This window comes from Gossypium hirsutum, chromosome A08 (assembly GCF_007990345.1).
Source record: "Gossypium hirsutum isolate 1008001.06 chromosome A08, Gossypium_hirsutum_v2.1, whole genome shotgun sequence".
Lineage (NCBI taxonomy): Eukaryota > Viridiplantae > Streptophyta > Magnoliopsida > Malvales > Malvaceae > Gossypium > Gossypium hirsutum.
In genome coordinates this window covers 6566153-6586305 of record NC_053431.1, presented here as the reverse complement: position 1 = coordinate 6586305, position 20153 = coordinate 6566153, and the positions used below count along the sequence as shown (strand labels likewise).

General features: G+C 33.0%; 2 protein-coding genes across 4 annotated transcripts; both read left to right on the top strand.

The window, feature by feature from the left end:
- The first annotated feature begins 1931 nt into the window (after nucleotides 1-1931).
- Nucleotides 1932-18369, top strand: LOC107961238 (sterol 3-beta-glucosyltransferase UGT80A2). Of its 3 annotated transcripts, none has more exons than XM_016897439.2 (15): nucleotides 1932-2342; nucleotides 4101-4282; nucleotides 5805-6044; nucleotides 6823-6934; nucleotides 7340-7510; nucleotides 8057-8120; nucleotides 8294-8351; nucleotides 8436-8613; nucleotides 8844-8974; nucleotides 10864-10966; nucleotides 11051-11127; nucleotides 12269-12316; nucleotides 12479-12628; nucleotides 13282-13457; nucleotides 17850-18369. In XM_016897439.2, exons 1-14 carry the CDS (start codon nucleotides 2132-2134, stop codon nucleotides 13450-13452), a joined length of 1896 nt encoding a protein of 631 aa, XP_016752928.2. In that variant the 5' UTR covers nucleotides 1932-2131; the 3' UTR covers nucleotides 13453-13457; nucleotides 17850-18369. The 3 variants fall into 3 exon arrangements, with proteins under 3 accessions (XP_016752928.2, XP_016752927.2, XP_016752920.2); XM_016897438.2 differs by lacking the exon at nucleotides 17850-18369 and adding an exon at nucleotides 13903-14293; XM_016897431.2 differs by lacking the exon at nucleotides 17850-18369 and having other exon boundaries at nucleotides 13282-14293.
- On the top strand, nucleotides 17775-18239 carry LOC107954152 (S-protein homolog 74). Its single transcript, XM_016889633.1, has one exon. The coding sequence runs from the start codon at nucleotides 17775-17777 to the stop codon at nucleotides 18237-18239; it is 465 nt and encodes a 154-aa protein (XP_016745122.1).
- Nucleotides 18370-20153: the final 1784 nt, after the last annotated feature.

Here is a 20153-nt window from a genome sequence, read left to right as displayed (position 1 = left end):
ATATAAACTAATCCTACAACTATACACATGGTACATGACTAGTAATTGAATTTAACTGCTACTGTTTAAGTCAGTACTAAAATTTCAAAATTCAAAAAAAGTATAAGGATTAAAATTGACCAATTAAAAAGTACAAGGGTTAAATTTGATCAAATAAAGTATGTAGACTAAATCCATAACTTCTGCAAAGTATAGGGGCTAGTAGCATAGTTTAACCTAAACTTTATTAACGAATTTAATACATAAATAAAATATTTCAAGTATAATTTAGTACAATAAATTATATATATATGAGTTATAATTCTTTCATGTTATTTGTTAGATAAACTATTTTTATAAAATACACACACGATTTTTTATACAATTACAAGATATTTCATGCATTTGTGTGGTGAGTGTGTATTTCATCATATTATAAAATTACAATCATGTTTAAATTATTTTATAAATTTTGATAATTTATAGTTATATAATTTAAAAAATTCAATATTCATACTAATTTTGTGTTTTATTTATATTGATATAAAATATTTGATTGGGTTGATGTCATAAATTAACTGAAAACTAACTCAATTTGAAATGTTTAAAAAGTTATTGAAGAAGAACAACAAATATTGTTGCCAAGGGTGAAGCTAGAAATTTTTTTTAAAGCAATCGAAATTTAATTGTAAATTTTACGATAGTAAAAATATAAATTTACCATTTTAATAGCTTATATCTTTATAATTTTTAAAAGATTAAATTAATTTTTTATTATTTTTAAAGGGACTAAATTTTTTTATTAATTTAAAATTTTAAAAACTTTAAAAAACCTAATTGGAATATTTTCCATTTGTCAGCCCGCGTCTGCTGTTGCAAGAATATTTATGTTTTTTTTTTAATAATTTATATAAAATCTTTAAAAAAGCTACTTAAATATACAATACGAGAAAAAGGTATGACTAAGGGCAGCCATGAGTTTTGGCTGTCTTAATTAAATGAGGTAATAACAATTTTAGTCTCTTTCAATTATAAAGTATTCAATTTAAGTCATTTTTAAATAATTTTTTCACCTTTATCCTTCCAAACTTTTAAATTTTATTTCAATCACAATACCAAAATTCCAGTTTCTTCATTGATACCAAGATTTGAACCTTAGATAAATTATAAAAAATATAAAATTTGTTTCAACTACTGATTCAATCTTTTTTAGTTTAATCCAATTGATTCGTATCAATTCATCTGTCAATCAATTTTTTGTCACTCTTTAAGTCGATATCCTGATTTATTCTAGATCGAACTAGTTTGGTTCGGTTCAAACAAGAAAGCTCAATGACTACTCGAAGGTAGCGGTGGTAATAGTTCGGTTTGATCAAAATTTTTGAATCATCTATCATAATTCGGGTCAATCGGTTCAGTTATTAGTTTTGAATTTTTAGATTTAAACAAAATGATCTTTGTTTTATGGCTTTTAAATATTATTTAAAAAATATTTTTTTTAAAAATTCATAAATATTTCTAAAAATAATAAATTTTCAAGAAGTTTTAAATTTTTTCCTTTTTAAATATATTTTTTCTTTTTTATTATAATAATTAAAATTAATTATAAATTAAATAAAAAATGAAATTTAATTCAATTTTCGAATAACCACAATTTATTTACATATTATAAAATGTTCAAATACGGTAGTTTGAGTCGATTTTTGATTTTTCTTGCTCAGAATTTCAAAGAGTTGTTAAATATTTAAATTTAATGATAAATATATTTTCTATAATTTTTTATCCACATATAAGCTGGTTTTTAAAAAAATTTCTATTATTTTTGTTGGTATTTCATTTAATATTATCGGACAGGATTTGACCGAAATATCCCTACAGAGTTCAGACAGGCGGGTTGCTTACGTGTCGTCTGATGAGGAAGCCCCGCAACCAAATATTTCTGGTTTTGCAGACCCATGCCCTACGCTTTCGATAGTGCTCTCTCTCCATATATATAGGTTTCCAGAAAAAATATTTATGCGAGAAAGGAGATTCTCGGCATCCAAGCGCTTCTCAGACCAGGAGATACACTTTTGTTCTACGAATTGGAGTAGATCTGGAGAACGAGCAAGGAGTTTTCCACGTTGCTCGAGTGAGTTCTCCGGATTCGGTGATGGTGCCGTCGCCGGAGCATCGCCGGAACTGGTCCTTCGCCTCTTCATCTTCTTCTTCCGTGGAGGTTCCAGTGAAAAGTGAGCAAGAAATATGTATCGATGCTAAACAGATGGATAGTAGCAGAGATTCCCTGGAAGCCGCTAGTGGCGATGATTCTCGCGCTGGAGTTGATCGCAGTGCAATGAACAACGGTGGCGCCGAGTCGTCCGGTGCGTTAAGTTCTCTTCATGAACTTCGTTCCGCTTTAGCAATAGGATTCAAAATCCGAGCGTTTTGTTGCACAGTTTGTTTTTGGACTTCCTCAAATTACCTTTGGTCAATTTTAACTGAAATTTAGACCTGATTTTGACTTCCTCAAATTTATTGTTCTCTTATCTTTGAATTTTTATGTTCGGCGTTCTACTTGCCTAATGCCTTTCTCGGACCTTTCATTTCATTTTTGTTAAATTTGATAGTGTATTTTGCTTTTCATTGAGTTGTATTATCTGGAAGAACGGTTCATTGCTGGCTTATGCACTAAAAGATTTAAAATTGAAGTTTATATTGGATCTTTCCTCGGGAAAATAATAGTGACTTGTGTATAGAAAAGTACATCAGGGATATGCGTTATGCCTGACCGTTGACAGGAGAGAAGTAAAAGGGTAAGAAAAGAAAGGGGAAAGGGTGTGGGAACTAGGAACGAGACGAGAAAGTTTATAGGAAGGAAATAAAAGCGAAGGGAAGGATTGAGATTGAATGTCAAATATAATATATCATTTTAATGATGTAAAATTTGTATTTCCATTTCTCTGTATTTGTGACGGATTAGATGTTCTAAGCATGGATTGAGGAAGAACACTGCCTTTCTCCCGTCTTATTTTCCAAACTTAACTTGTAAATGATAAACCCAATTATCTTGGATCGTTCTTCTTTTCCTTTTCTATTTCCTTCTATTTTAGAAGTTTGCTTTCCTTTATATGGTGAACAACATTAGTCTTGCAGTTAGACTGTACTTCCTGTTATGCAATGGATAAAAAGGAAAGCAAGTGTATTGTCAGTTTGTCACATCTGTTGCTTCATCCACATATCTGACTGGGGTATTATTAGTAAAAAAGGAGGAGGAATTTTTGGTGATGTTTAGGTAATAAAAAGAGTTGACTTTTCTATTGGATGTTTTAAATAGTCTAACTGTCAAGGACTTTTGATGGTGGCTACATCATGTAGGTCTGCCTTCATGCAAGTTTGGCTAATAGGCGTGATATCAATATTTTTTGGAGTGCCAATTTGAGATCCTGGTACTCATTTGGTGTGGCTTATTCAATAGAATCAGCTATAAAGTATGCGTTGATATCAGGTCTATTTTAGCTAAGTTTGAAGGTGATAGCAAGGTGTCAAGGTGGAGGTAAGTTAAATTTAAGACCAAGCACCTTTGTAGTTCCTTTAGAACATCTATCATTTTGGAAGATAAGAGTTCCTTTTATAGATTGGAACTCCAATGCTGATGGATATCCACATAGACACATAAAAATACACAGACAAGCACAAATGTGGATCGGTTGATATTTATGCTTCTGTTATTTATGTTCAATTTGAGAAAATGCTGCCATCAGTTAAAAATTCCGTGTTAATGAAGTTAGAAGAAACTTTTTTACTTTAGGTTACATAGAACAGATGTTCAAATGCTTCAATGTCGTTGAAACCTGAATAGGTTCGGTACATGTGAGAATTGCTGGATAAAATGTCAAAAAATGTATTTTCCCCCATTTTCCGTTTGGATATAGCAGTATACAAGGAGTTGAGTGCCTATAGTTGGTAGAATCAAGGTTAGCGGAAAACTATAGTTGGGAAAGTTTTGCAATTTCTGTTGAGGGGGCCTTATTCCTGCTTCTAAGCTTTCAGAGGAATAATACTGTAACTGAGCTTTTCTTTATTTTCTCTTTGTTATATAGAGGCTTAAATTTCTTATATATATTTCTTACTAAATTCAGGCACTATTCGTAGAAGTTACTCAGAGGTTGGAACATCGCCTGTGGGTATTTCAAACATTGAAAAATTGGATTCAAGTCAGCGTAAACTGGAAATTCCAAAAAATGAAGCGCAAAGGCATCGGAACATACTTGCTGAAGAGGCAGCTCAGATTTTTGACAATAATCTACCTGCCCAACAGAAGGTATTAAGTTCTCTGGATGAATCACCTGTATGATTTCCTAATGTCTCAATTTATATTTATAAAACAAAAAATAACTCTTTGCTGCATGAGTGTTATTTTAGTTTTAGATATTTTTGGAGAATGATTCCATGATATTGATTATTCTAAGTGAAGAACATTTAAATACCAAAATGCATATAAGTTCTTGATAGAAACATTAAATAACTAATGGTTGAACTTGAAGAGGAATGTTTAAATTGTTTTCTTCTAGATGGATGATTGCTTAAGGATTTTGAATCACAAATAGTGCTAAATTGCATTCCTCTAGTATATGATGTTGTATTTGTAAGCATGAATACGTGACATATAGTGCTCAATATGCTGGAATTTTTTTAAAAATCATTTCAAGCACCTGACAGTCGTGGGATGGATATGCTGATGACATGATAGAAACAGTCCCATCATTTACCAAAAGAATAAGATTCCCTGTTACACAAGAAGGGAGAAATTGCCATCCTTGTCAACATCAACACTATCTAAATCGCGATTTAGTTTGGGTTGGTGTGCGCAAGGATTGTTTCAACATTAAAAGGGAGACAACAGAGAGAGACTGAAAATGATGTGATGGAGTGCTTCTTGTACTCTATCATCTGATAAAAGTGGACTGCACCTTTGAAGGAGCAGAAAAGTATGACTTAATGTAGTAGTTGAGTTGGAAGTAGGTTTTAAAACCGGGCCATGTCAAGCAGGCATCTGGTTAGTTTGAAGGATTTCATCATTAACGTCTATTGACAAGAATAAAAGATGCCTCAGTTTCTTTAACGCACAAACACCTTGTCTTGCTTGCATCCTAAGCTTTTGAGAAATTTTGTGTACGTTAGCTAATTCTTACTTAACCATCCCTCCCAGTGGGGCTGCGGTTGTGTCTCTTCCTATAGTTGGTGGAAAGGGCACGTAGTCTAGTTGTGTTGCAGTACTGCTTGTGTGACCATCGCTAATTGTTGATTTTCTCAAACTATAGAGTAGGGTTTTCACTTGTTCTTGCATTTGGAGACTCATTAACTGGAGGTAGTGGTTTATATGGTTCTTCAGATCGGCACATCCACCAAGGATTTCATAGAAGCTCGCACTGTGGTAGGCTTTGATGCCAACTTGTTAAGAATACGTGAATATTATTATGTCTCTGGACGATTGATGGGGAAGTCGAAATCAATTGCCTTCCCTTTATCTCAGTTCCTAGATCGACTGTGATTGATAGCTCAGCTTGTCAAAGGGAGACCAAAACCTTAGGACTTGTTGGAGCGTAGGGTTTTTTGACCGAAATTCTGCTTAGGTTTTATTAAATAGAGAATACAATAATTAAATAAATTCCTACCAAACACAGCTTCTTTTATTTTAAGTCCTACCTAACTTCTCCCAAGAGTCCTATGTCCACAGCAGTATTCTTACATGTTGCTTGATGAGTGGTTTATTGATTACTGTGACAGCTTGATTACTTGAGGTGCACAACTGACAATGCTATAAATCTTATAAATCCGTGCAGCTTAACTTGTTGAACAGAATAGCTACTGTGAAAGATGATGGGACTGTGGAGTTTGAGGTCCCTGGAGATGTTGAACCCCATGCTCTTGGTGGTGGACAGAGAGACGTATATACTGAAGTTGCTGAAGAAGAGTCACTTGAAACGGAACTTCAGTATATTCCTCCGTTGCAAATAGTGATGCTTATAGTTGGCACACGTGGAGATGTGCAGCCATTTATTGCGATTGGAAAACGTCTCCAGGTTAGGAATATTTTGTTTTTATGTGTTTCATTTTTGCTATTTAGCTAAACTCTTGGTTTGCTTATAGCCTTTTAACTTTTCTGTAACCTTGTTTGGGCTTCTGTTAACATGCTTGTAAATAAAAAATGGAGCAATTTCAACCAAAATTACTATGTTGAAATTTGAGGACTCAATTATTGCTCTTGTTTGTTTTAATTATATCTTTCTCTATTTATATATTAAAATCGAATTCTCTATATTTAAGATTGAGCCAGGGATTGCTTCTTTCTACTCACATTGACTTAGGGTAAACTAGATTAAAAAAATCTGTTATAGTCCATAGAAAACAGGCTCTTTATGAGCAGTTTACTTATAGACTGGAAGTGTTGCACTTGGTGATGATCATTTAGGTAGTTTGCTGGCTTGATCAGGATCAAAGTGCTGCTTGCTGGGATCAGTATCATTACTTGTGAAATGGAGAGTGTTGGATGATTTTCTTTCTTTGTCAGTGTCTTAATTGCTCTGAATTAGTTTTGTCTTTTATATTAAAAATGAGATATTTAAAGGTTTTGGAGCCTTTTTTCTTAGGGTTTAGTGCAAAAGATGGTTTTTATGCAGTACCAGTTTTTCAGTTTTTCTAATAGTTATATGTTCCTTTGAAACCTTGTTGGCAACTACATGGATACTGCATTGCACCAAAAAAAAAAAAAAAAAAAAAAGGAAGTGAAACAATTTTATGGTCACGCAGGATTATTGTTTGTTTAAAATGTTACCATTCAAAAGGATGTTTTGCATGCAGGACTATGGTCATCGTGTAAGGCTGGCAACTCATTCAAATTTCAAAGACTTTGTGCTGACTGCCGGACTTGAGTTCTATCCATTAGGCGGAGATCCTAAAGTTCTTGCTGGTTGTATGTACCTAACACATTATTTGATGATTTTCTGGTGCAACCTTCTAGGGATTCTGATTAGATTGTTTTGAGATGGTTCCTATATGTAATTAAAGTTAGTGCCTTGCTAAGCATTTAACACATAAATAACTGCAAGACATTTTTCATCCGTTTTTGCAGCAGTAGCACTGATTACTGAACCTTCTTGTTATTTGTAAGTTTGTCAATAACAAAGCTTCATATAAACTATGTAGGTGTTAAGTTACTTTTCAAAAAAAAAGAATAATGTAGATGTTAAGTTGAAGATGTTCAGTATGCTCGAAGCAATATATGAATGAAATTGAATGTGATTAGTTGTTAAAAGTTCGGATGTCCTGCAGGGCTTCTTAATGATTTCCTTTTCCTTCAATTTTTTTCCCTGAGCAGATATGGTTAAAAATAAAGGCTTCTTGCCATCAGGGCCTTCTGAGATTCCTATTCAAAGAAACCAAATAAAGGAAATCATCTACTCTTTGCTTCCAGCTTGCAAAGATCCTGACCCTGATTCTGCTATCCCTTTTAAGGCAGATGCAATCATTGCAAACCCTCCAGCATATGGTTAGATGTTACTACTTCTCAAGTTATAATGGTGTTCTCTCTTCATATATGGCCATATATTCTTGAATGGACATGTACTCTTGCTTAAGTATGCATTTATGGATCTGAATAATGGAGATATTGTGGTTTTCTAAGACTTGTTGTTCTGGTTTCTACTTATTATGGATCTTTGCATTTATTTACGATACATACAATATGTAAAGGGCTTTTGGCAGTATAGATTATCATATTTAGATTTTTTCTTTTAGCACCCTGCTTTTAGCATCCTGGTGTAGTGAAAGTTTATGCATAAATCATAGCCGTGATGTGGAACAAGTAGATTCCTAATGACTTTTCGAAAAAAAAAAAAAGAAGGTAAATATCTAATGAAGCCTCCCAGTTGTCTATATTCAAGAAAAGATTCTGGTGGGAGAATGTGAAGATTTCTCTTAATGTACTGTTTATTCTTGCAGTTATGCATTGTAAATTGTTTCTGGAATATTAGTTTTATTCATGTTCAATATATTGGTTAAATATTCTGATAGAAACTTTGTCAATGCTGTTTAGGACATACCCATGTGGCAGAGGCATTGAAAGTACCAATTCATATATTTTTCACGATGCCATGGACGTAAGTCTTGTCTGGGTAATATTATCTATAGCTAAGCTAGATGTTGCTTTAACATCTCCAAAGCTAGCAGTTTACAATTGCCATTTGTTGTTTTGTATCAGTCTGTTGTTCTATTACATGGTTTAATGGGCACTCTTAGACTGCTTTGCACAATCCATTATTGTTTCCTCCAGGCCAACAAGTGAGTTTCCACACCCTTTGTCCCGTGTGAAGCAACCTGCTGGATATCGAGTGAGCTCTACAAAGTATATTCATATGTATCATTTTATTCTTTTGTTCTCCTTTTCTTATCTTGTTTGTTTGTGTTTGCTGCAGCTTTCTTATCAAATTGTTGATTCAATGATTTGGCTCGGGATAAGGGACATGATAAATGATCTTAGAAAGAAAAAGCTGAAGCTGCGACCAGTCACATATTTGAGTGGTTCCCAAGGCTCTGATTCTGATGTGCCACATGGATATATATGGAGTCCTCACCTTGTTCCTAAGCCTAAAGGTAGTGGTTGGTATAAGTCTACTTGTAGTGTGCAAAACTCAAACAGAATTAACTCTGGGCTTTTAATAATCTTGGAGTTAATTTTATTTCATTTTTCAGTTCATGTTCTCTCGATTTATGTATTAAAGCAGGAGGATGTCTTTTTAGAAGAAACAATATATTCTTATGACCATACATGCTAGCAAGAATTTCTCAAACAGAAGGATTACACTTTCATTTTTCTCCTTCAGATTGGGGACCTAAGATTGACGTGGTAGGCTTTTGCTTTCTTGATCTTGCAACAAATTATGAACCTCCTGAATCACTCGTAAAGTGGCTTGAAGCTGGTCCAAAGCCTATTTATATTGGATTTGGTAGCCTTGTGAGTTTGATTTCTTTTCTCATTATCATTTGCTATATTCTGCTGTAGTTTGTGAGTTAGTTTTCCCTATTAAGTAGCAGATATTAATAGCAGTAGCTACTTGAGAATTTAAGGTTTTCTTTGCATTGTGAGTTGTGAGCTCCAACTATAAGTGTGATATTATCTATTAATATAAATCCCAAAACATTTTTGAGTATATAATGAATGGTTACTAGTCAAATTGGTTTCCCTGTCTAGGGTTTCTCTCTCTCTCTCTCTCTTTCTCTCATATTTTATGTTTACAATAAGTTGAGACCCTTGTTGTGTGGAGGGCATGGTCCACAATTACTAGCTTGGAGACATGCTGTTAATCTATATATTTTGTTCTTAATTATCAGTGCCCTTCTAGTGCTACCATATAAAACTTATAGGGAACTGTAATGGAAAATGCCTGAATTTATTTCCAGAAACAATAGAAGTTGGTGGTCTGTGGAGGTACCTTACTGTGAAAAATATTTTCGGATAAAATTGCAAAGGACCAAAATGTGTTTTACTTATGATGTGCTTAGTAAACCTAATCTGCAAAGAACAAAATGATTGCTCATTTTATACAATAAAAACATATTGGGGACCACTAATTACATGAAATCTAGGATTTATCTAAGGGGTTTTATGTTAGAGTTGAAATACAATGCTAGCTGGCCTTGGGCAAAGATTACATATTAAGTTTGGTCTCTAGAGATGGGTTCCTCTCCTTTTACAGGTTAATATATCTATCAAGATATTAAGTAACATGTTGTCATGGTGAGATAGATTAAGAATTTTAGGTTGCATAATTTTTTTCACAACTGTTTTAATCAAAGCTAAGGACTTGGTTTTCAATGTTGATTAAATTGTTAAGGAGTTTTTGGCTTTACAAAAGCATTTCTCTTGAAATCTAAACCTTAAATCTACCGTGCTTGGTCATTTCCTGCTTGTTTTCTTTTTCTATCTTCTTCATACAGAAAGGTTTTTTTTTTAAATTTCTTATGTTGAGGTTTTCTAAACTGTATTCTTCCAGACATCTGAAGTATGTTAGTTAGGGAAGCTGCTGAAATTCATAAATAGTAGTAGAATTTTGTATCATAACTTATGTACTGAAATTGCCAGCACCTTTATGTTGCAACCAGAAATTGCATTGCTTCTTTGTTTACTGAGTAAGCTATAATGTTGTGAGTCCTAAACATTCATTGACCACCTTGTGTAATCCTTTGAAGTAGCTCTTCTCCGATGAATGTGTCAAAAGTTCCTGACACAACTATATTTTGTTTGTTGTGGGCTGAGATCCAATTTTTTTGAAGTTTTTTGTTTATATTTCTGCTTTAATATGGTTGCTACTTATTCTCATCAATTATACCATTTTGATGGAGCAAAGTAAAATCCTTAGAGCAAGAATACTAGGGTTAAAATAGAAGTCAAATCCTTAGAGCAAGAATACTAGGGTTGAAATAGAAGTAAAATTCTTAGAGCAAGAATACTAGGGTTGAAATAGAAAAGTGCGACAGAATTTAGAACCCTTTGTTGGTGTTCCTAGGGAATTGGCATTTTTGTCCATTTTGTTAAGCATAGGATTTGATAAAGATCTGTTTTCCAGCAAGTTTTGTATGACTTATTTGTGTTGCCATTATAAAGCCAAGGCTAATGAATGTGATAAATGACTGCATCATTTGATTCTTTTCCCTCGTTTCGAATAGAGATCCATCACATTGACCCTAAAAATAGATTTTTACCCTAATTATAGTGAATTAATATCACAGTTAAGTTGGTTGGTTGCTCTCGGATACTGTTCTCACTTGTTTGATCTTATTTATGCTTTTTACTTTTTGCTATGTATATGATCTTTTTTGTACTATTCCTTCTACTCATGTCAGCCTGTTCAAGAACCAGAAAAAATGACCCAAATAATTGTCGATGCATTGGAACAAACTGGGCAGAGGGGTATCATTAATAAAGGCTGGGGTGGCCTTGGTAGCTGTAAGTTTTTTTCTTTTTACTTATTATTATTATCCTAGTGCTCCTGTGCAATACTTTCTTAGCTTTTTATCCATTTATTCTCAGTGGCAGAACCCAAGGACTCTGTTTACTTATTGGACAACGTCCCTCATGATTGGCTGTTCTTGCAATGCATGGCTGTGGTGAGTCCATTACTAGAGTACTGCTTTTATGGGGATTCTTTCTCATTATATCTGTTTAGCATCTTTGCTTTTTTTGTTCAACCTGTTTAGCATCTTTATTCATAATCATATTCTATATAGTGGTTATAATGCATGGTTTGACTTCTTTTCACTCAGAATGGGCATGGAATGCTGCTTATAGTAAAAGTTTCTTTGAGAGCTATTGTCGGAATGTTTTCTGTCTTGTATTCCTGTCCTAGTTGTCTGAATTGATTACAAGTTCAACATTGAAAGTTTGCAAAGTTGCAGCCCTCCCCCTTTTCTTGTCTTGTAAAAAGGGAAAAAAGTTTCTAAATATTTTGAAACTACTATCACTTTGGTTAGCTCCTCAAACTTCACATATCAGCTCTTTTCATCATAACATGACTGTTATTATTTTTGGAAAAACACTTTTCTTTTTCGTGATGGACGCCAGCTGAGGCAACCTTTTTTCATCCTAGAGGAAATGTGTGCAAAGATTAGGGTTTCTGGGTGAGGTCAAATTGGTGGTGTTTAATAAATTTTTTTAAGAACTTTGAACAAATATCTGCCTATACTTTACACTTTTAGATATTTTGGTGGTATTTAAATACATTGATGGATATCTAAGGTATGGTGGGTGCTCAATAACATAATGGTATGTCAACTAAGCTTGGCATTCAAGGGTAGTGCAGGTCATGATACAAGATTAGAGCAGAAGCTGAGTGGTGCTAGTAACACATAATGTAGAAACTAAATTACCGGAGTATAACCTGCTTATGTGTAATATGAGGCTATGCAAGTATTTGATCATGCTGATTAGTCAAATTTTTAATTGGATCTCTTACAATTTTTGATGTCGATGTGCTTCTATGTTCATTTTCTTGAAGTACCAACACCTGTCTCTGACATGTATGAGAATATGGAAATGAGGATGTCACCCTTCAAGGATCCTCCAAATACATGGAAAAACTTCAAAAAATTTGAACATATTCGTATGCATATTTATATCTAACATTCGCCCCTAAGTCTGAATAATATAGTATGATATTACTTTGTTTTTCCCCTTCAAGTTGTTTCCCTCCTCTTTCTCTCCTATTTGGTTTTGAATGGCAAAACCTTATTTTTTTTTCCCTGCTTTCAGGTTCACCATGGTGGTGCTGGAACAACAGCTGCTGGTCTTAAAGCTGCGGTAAGAACAAACATTTACATCTTTGCTGTTAGTTTATCTACTTCTTGTTCCATGACTAGGTGCATACATTGTCTTGTATGTCTGGTTTGATGATGATGTGCGTTTGGTTTCATTTGATGTCCTCTCGTATCTTGATCCATACTTTTTTCACCTCAAATTTAGTGCCCAACGACCATTGTGCCATTTTTTGGTGATCAACCTTTCTGGGGAGATCGAGTGCATGCTAGAGGAGTGGGACCTGCACCAATTCCGATTGATGAATTCTCACTTCCCAAGCTGATTGATGCAATAAAATTCATGCTAGACCCAAAGGTAATTATGAATTTGAGATGCCAAATTTATTTGTTCAATCTACATTTGCTTTGCCATTTTAGATTTTAGCCATTTAGTCTTGCCCCTTCCTTTTTTTTTTTAATAATCCATAATCCGTTGGCGGTTTTTCTTTTCATTTTTCTATTGAGTTGAGGGTTACTTTACTTAGGAAATATGCTTGAGATAGGTATGTTTAAGTTGTCCAGGATTTTTTCCATGCTTCTTTGGAAGGTCATATTAGTAAAAGAGACTTTAAAAGAATGAGGACTCCGAGTATTTAGGTTGAGGGGCTGTAGTTAGGATCTATTGCTATCATGTTCTAGTAAAGATCGATTGTAGGGAGTTTCTACAAGCAGCTATACGTTTGTATCTATTTTTGGTTGTTTGTTTGATGCCGAACATCATTTTGGATTTGAGTAACTCAAAAGAGAGTTCAATGTCTCTCTTCTTGATAATACCTATCTCCACCAAGCTGGGATTGTATAAATCAAATTTCAAGAAACATCGAGTTAGATTTCGTTTAAGTGATATAAGTGAACTGAAGCACAGATGAAAACTGATTCAACAATTAATGCCTTGTTTCTTTTTAGAAGACAAGGTTAAAAATATATATATTTTAAATTTTCCACAATCTCACTCATGAGATATCTCAGGTTAAAGAGAAAGCTGTTGAACTTGCCAAGGCAATGGAGAATGAGGATGGGGTGAGTGGAGCGGTAAAAGCATTTTTTAAGCATCTTCCTCGCAAGAAGCCAGAACTGGAGCCATCACCGGAGCCACCATCTAGTCTGTTCTCCATTAGTCGGTGTTTTGGTTGTTCGTGAATCTGGTATGCCTGTTTGTTTCTTCTTTTTAAGTTGTTTTAAGTTAAATGTGTTCTGCAGCACTTGTTGTTGTCTTATCACCGAGTCTATCTAAACATCATGAATTCTCATCCCTACTTCCAGAAATCTACTTAAATAACAGTCAAAGCCACATTTTAGCGTACAACATAAATTTGCATTCATCTCAAAGGTTAAAAAAAATAAAGAAAAAGAAAAAAAGAAAAAGCCCTTTATTTTTACTTTTTTTTTGAGCTAATTATATTTGCTAAATTATTCGAGTTACCATCATTGGTGCGAAATCTAGAAGTGTAGTGTCATAAAATTACTGTGTCAAACATTCTCTTTTAGAGTCCCCTTCAACGGATTAGATGTGTGTAAACTGTGAATAACACATATAGATGAATTTGGCGGTGAATTATTATTTTTAATTGTGTTATTGGATAATTGCAGGATGGTAAGCTTGTGGTAAAAACGAGTTTCTGTTTAGTCCTCGAAAATAATATCTTAAAGCTTTTGTATGTTCTTCGATAAGGTCTGTTTTACAGAATATTAGGATTATCAATTTCTAATCCCATAGCTTCGTTATAATAATGTAAAGCCCATGTGTTTTTTGCCCCTTGTTCCCGAGGGGAATTGTCTGATTAAGAAATCGGCCTTCCTCTCTTCGAAGGGGTGTGCATAATTTAGTCAAAAATTGAATTAATTTTGGTTAACTAATCCTACTTTTGGTCAGCTTTCGGTATGAGTTCTAAATTTTCTTTTATCAATTATTTAGATATGAAAAAAGAAATTTATCAGATGTAAATAACAGTATGCTTATAATCTTTATATTTTTGAAGTTTCTTTTTGTTCTAGAAGTTTAGATTTATTATAGACATCTTTTATTTGGTTGACATCTGAATAATTTAATAGCTAAACGGATTGAGGGTTTAATAAATATATTATAAGGTTTAGTAAAAAAAAATTAATTATATAAATAAATTTCATACTAGTTATATTCCGTTGTGGAGTCTATTAACCTAAAAGCTTAATACTAAAAAAATTATTTTTAAAAGAGTAATTAAGATTTGATTAATTAATTGGTTTGAATCCAAATGTTCTGCGCGGTAGTAGATTTTGTAATAAGTATTCACATGTCACTATTATTATTATTTTTTGGATAAGTTTTGTAATCCAATGAAACAGCAAAAGCCGTAAAACTGTCAACACAGACTATTTTGTATGTGTAGAAAATAAAATTACCTATTCCAAAATGTTTCAAGCCAAACACAAATTATCTACAGTCTGTTCTTGCCTTGAAACCTTAAGCTAAATCATTCCTTTAATGCTTTTAAGAATCTCCTCCTTTTGTTTCTCCCCCGCAAAAGCACTCCCGGTCAATTTTAGAAGGATTGGAGCTTTACCTTTGTGTCTGTTAAAAATCCAACCAAATTCAAGTTGCCAGTTTAACATAGTCCTCTGCACAGCACAAAAGCTAAACATGTTCCACACTTTTTTTTTTTTCGAATGTGCATTCTGCGATGTTTCTTATTTTGGGTTTCATAATGACAATAAAAGCAGTGACCACACCGCCGTATCATCCTCTTATTGGTTGGAATCTAGAATCGCCATCCAAGTGGTGAAAGAATGTGTTGGAATATGTATATCAAACAAATCCTATGTTATACAATCTTAACTTTAGGCTTGACCATTTCCCAAATTTTGGACATAGCAATATTCCCCTTATTTAACTTAGAATTTCTTAATATGATTGTTGCTTCCTTTCTAAGTTCTACAGTTTTCTTCCAACTCCAATTGGTGTTACCTTTTAATGGAACCTTCTTAAAGTATAATTTGTGAGCAAATACTCTTTGATCCAAGCAATCCAAAGAAATCCATATCCTATCAAAATGTTTGTTATATGTTGGATAATACAAGTTCTATTTCAATGATGATGGTCCTTCGTTTTATGGCCACCTTCACCTTTAGGAGGACAGTTCTTTTTCCAACTTACCCTTGCTCCTTGAGTCGAGTCTTAATTATCATCCGCCCTCAAAAAAAAAAAAGTACGCATTTGGTTGAGCTTTTAAGAAATTGTTTTAGGTAAAATGGAGTGTTGGCACAAAAGATACTGAATCAATTGTATTCTCCCACCTAAGCCTACGTAGTCATCTTAGGCCTGATTCTCTCCAACAAAGGCAAGCAATCCTTCACTGAAACTCTCCTTGTAACTAGAAAACTAACAAGATATTTCATTGGCGACTGACTACCTTTGAAATCAATGGAACTCTGAATTAGAAATTCATTTTTTTCAACGTTTAACTGAAGCCCGGAAAGTTGAAAAAAATTAGAAAGAATACGCCAAATGCCCACCACAGAGTCTGTTTTATCCTTGTAAAAAGATAAGCAAACCATCGGCAAAGACAGATGGGTCACTTAAATTCGATGAAATTTTGGATGAAAACTGAACACTCTTTCTTTTGCTCTCAAAGTCCTACAATTTTGGGAGGATGGTTACCGAAAGTGACAGGATCACCTTGCGTAATACCTCTTGTCCCTTTAAAGTAACCAACCAAACCACCATTTAAAGCAATTGAAAATCTTGTGGTAGTCTTGCAGGCCTTAATCCGTTGAATAGATTGTTGTGGCAGTTCAATAGCAGCAAGAATAAACCTTCAACTCAGTGAATAACTTTCAAGTCAACTCCTAAGACGCATCTAGTAGTAATTTTACCTCTTTCATACCCTCGCTAAAAGAGAATTATCCGATATGCTTCTCCCTTTTATAGAAACACTCTAGTTTGGTGAGATTAAATTAGGCAGAAGAGGTGTCAACCTTCTCACAAGGATCTTAGTTACACACTTGTATATAACTGAGGAGCAAGAAATAAGCCTGAGATCAGCAATATGAGTAGGTTTCTGTCCCTTAGGAATAAGCACAGCACCAATGTTGCTGTACTGAAAGTAGCAAAAACATCCTCTCCAATTACAGACCATGCCTGGTATAACCATTAGATGGGCTGAAAAATATTTTTAACTTTTTCCATGGTCACTAGTTTCACCAAATGCAATTTACCTTCTTCACCCATAGGACAATGCAGAAGGTCCCTAAATAGTTCTACTGAACCACCATATACCTTCTTATCCTCAGCACCAATAATTCGTTATAAAGCCCTATAATCTCCTCAGTTATATAACCTGGTCCCATTATCATAAAAAAGGACTTCGATGGATTATCTTTTATTCTTCACATGGTGGATAAAATCAGAGTTTTGATCTTCATCTCATCTATTTCATCTTGGCTTTTTGTTTGTAACAGCTTCTATCAACATCCTCTAAAATGAGTGAGTTAGCTAAGGAGTTTACCAAATCAAATGTCTCCTCATCAAGATAATTCAAAGCTACTAACTGCCTTGCTTCCAGTACTTCTAGTCTCGTGCTTTAGCCTTTTGAGTTTAACAAACGAACAATACATGGTATTACCACGCACTGGTAAATCCCACGAATCCCTAACAGTCTTCATGAAATCCTTGTGCCTAGTCCAAAAGTTGAAAAACTCGAAAGGCTAAGGAGGAGAAAACTACAATTTCTGCAAACAATGGTTAGATACCCCAGGTGCAAGAAACTGTACACTAGGTTGAGGGAAAAAAGTCAACCAGCTTGGACTGATTAGTACCCTACCTAGCTAACCAGCTTGGACTGATTAGTACCCTACCTAGCTAATAAACTCCTAGCTTGAAGGTTAGTCCGATTAAAAGTTGGACCATTGAATGGAAAATTAAACAACATCCAGATAATCCAAGCAATCTCTAAACTCTTTCATATCAGGAATGATGGCAGGACCCCATAGTTATTAGAACTCTCTTGTGGCATAAAAGTGACATTAAAGTCACCTAAAAGAATCCATAGACTATCTAATATCTCCTTTTTGAATTCCTTCGTAGAGTTTGTCCCATACTATTACTTGAATAGTACCATTTTTTTCTTAAAAGTAGTTTTTATCCCTCGCAAGACATGATAGTATATATATACTATTATTTAAGGGAAAAATTAAAATATCAATAATTCTAATTATTACAATAAGGGAAAAATTAAAATGTTTGGGCTTCCAATTCCGAACTTTCTATATTCCTTCTTAGGCTAGCTATAATGCTATTCAATATTACTTAAATCACATGCACGTACGTTAAATCTCCAATCTCTCAAGAACTCTTCAATTCCTTGCATAAAAACATAAATTGCATCTATAAAATTTCCCCACGCCATGATTAATTAGCTATAAATTCAAAGGCAAAAAACCAAGTGTTCTTTAGCTGAAAAATATTGAGAAACTATCTTGAAACCATGAGCTCCTTTAATGGTTTCATTCTCCTCCTCCTTGTTTTTGCATTTACCGTTGTTTCTGTTGAACCACGGCAGGGTTTGCCTACAGAATTCACAAGGTGGCATGTCTACGTCGTTAACGGATTGAGCGATGGTCGGATGTTATTCGTCCATTGCAAGTCTAAAGACAATGATTTAGGGGGTCGAAATCTTGATGTCGGAACCAATTTCACTTGGAGTTTTCAACAACATATTTTTCGAAGAACCCTTTTTTGGTGCTACGTGAGTAAAGATGACAACGACTACGATGGCGGCGGTGCTCATGCTTTGTTCAAGGTGTTCTGGCAAGATGTGCTTTTGTTTCACAAATGTTCATGGAAGGATTGCATTTGGATTGCAAAGGATGATGGCATTTATATAAAAAATGTTCCTAGAAACGCCGATGAGTTTCGTTGGCAATGGAAACCTGGATTGCTCCAACACTGAGTTCAACTATTTTAACCAGCTTAAATTTAGGGTTTCTTTTTGTTGTTGCCTCAATCAAATGTTGCTAGTAAACTCTGTCAGTCAAAATGTTCCTTATTATCTTTTTTATTTACCATAAAATTTTATGATCATTAGCGACTGTTCACTAAACAAATGTCACCAATAATAACATGGACAAGTTTTTACTCGCCTCAACTTTCATCCCGGATGAAGCCAAAAAAAAATTTAAGAAGGTTAAAAATTAAATTATATATTTTTATGATGATAAAAATATAATTTTACTATTTTAATAGCATGTATCTTTATAATTTTAAAATGATTAAATTAAAATTTTTTCATTTTCGGAGTCAAAATATAATTTATCATTACAAAGGGGTTTAATTGAAAACTTTTCATTTTAAGAGAGGTCAAGCCCCTGCTGACCCCCTTAAATTCGCCATTTGCTTTCATTTGATTTTTATACTTTTTGTCTTATTTTCTTTAGAATATGATTTTATTTTAAAATTTAATACTCAAACTTATCCTTGAAAATATAGAAATCAAATATTGTTAATAAACCATAGATGTTAGGTAAATAAAAATGTCTTTTATCTTTTTTATTTAGGGTAAACTATACAACTGATCACTAATTATGCCCGTGTACTTTTTTTGGTAATCAACTTTAAAAATTTTTAATTTAGTCATTAACGTTCGAATTCGTTCATGTTTTGGTCACCCACAGTTAATTGATAGTGGAAAGCCTTTTTTTTAATTGGTATAATAACACATTTAGTCCACAATACTTACTTATTCTATCAATTTAATCTTAATTCTAAGTAATTCAATTAATTTAACCATTCACATTTACAAATTCTATCAATTTGATTCTCAAACTACCTAGCTAAGCTTTCAGCTTTTAAAACATAGGTATTCCACATATATTAATTGTTTTATTTATGGGTTGAAATTATCTAATTCTATACCTAACCCTTTTTGTTTATATTTTTAAGAAGTTAGATTTATAAATTAACTAAACACCATTAAAAATAATAAAAAATACAAATCATAAAAATATAATATATAATAATATTTTATAAATAATTTAATATTTGTAAAAAAAATGATTTTTCACTCTTGCTAGCATAATTTCAGTTTTTAATTAATTTGACAAATGATTTCACACTAAATCAGATTATTAGCGTTACATATTGCTTATCGTGGATTTAAAATTAAAAATAAATAGAACACATAAGAATCTCTTAACCGGTTTTATAAAAGTAAAAAAAATAATTATCAATGTAACAAAAGGAAATTAATTAATTCTTTCACTTTTTTTCTTATGAAAAATTAAATGTTCATATTTTTTATTTTATAATTATTGATTGAACAATTGGATTTTTCAAAACCATATATATTTTTTTAATTCTGGATTTAATTTCCAATTTCAAAGACTAGTTTTAAGGACTATTTCTAAGTACGTTGAAGGAAATATCATACTGTTAACAACAAGAGTAAATCTAAAGTGTCTTTTTGTAAGGTTTTTCTATTTTCTCTAACTAAAATTTTATCAATTAAAGGGTTATAAAATATTATAATTAGAAGAAAACCTAATGAAAAATGAAAAGAAAATAAAGTTTCAAGAAAAATTCATTGGTATCAAGAGTTGGCTCGGAAAATGGCTCATTAATTGAGAGAAATTTTTTTCTTTTTCTTTTTTGGGTTTTACAAATTTATAGATGTGGAATGCCTTTGTTTTAAAAGCTGAAAACTTTAATTGGGAAGTTTCAGGATCAAATTGATAGAATTTATAAATGTGAATAGTTAAATTTAATGAATTATTTAGAATTAAGATCGAATTGATAAAATATGTAAGCATTGAGAACTAAATGTATTATTATCCTAGTTAGAAAAATGCTTTTCGTTATCAATTTAACG

Excerpts from the sequence above, each read along its gene's own strand:
- LOC107954152 (XM_016889633.1), top strand. The coding sequence starts at position 17,775 with ATGAGCTCCTTTAATGGTTTCATTCTCCTCCTCCTTGTTTTTGCATTT.
- LOC107961238 (XM_016897439.2), top strand. The coding sequence starts at position 2,132 with ATGGTGCCGTCGCCGGAGCATCGCCGGAACTGGTCCTTCGCCTCTTCA. Across the intron at positions 8,352-8,435 it reads AGCAACCTGCTGGATATCGA|CTTTCTTATCAAATTGTTGA; the intron begins GTGAGCTCTACA and ends TGTTTGCTGCAG. Across the intron at positions 8,614-8,843 it reads CCTTGTTCCTAAGCCTAAAG|ATTGGGGACCTAAGATTGAC; the intron begins GTAGTGGTTGGT and ends TTTCTCCTTCAG.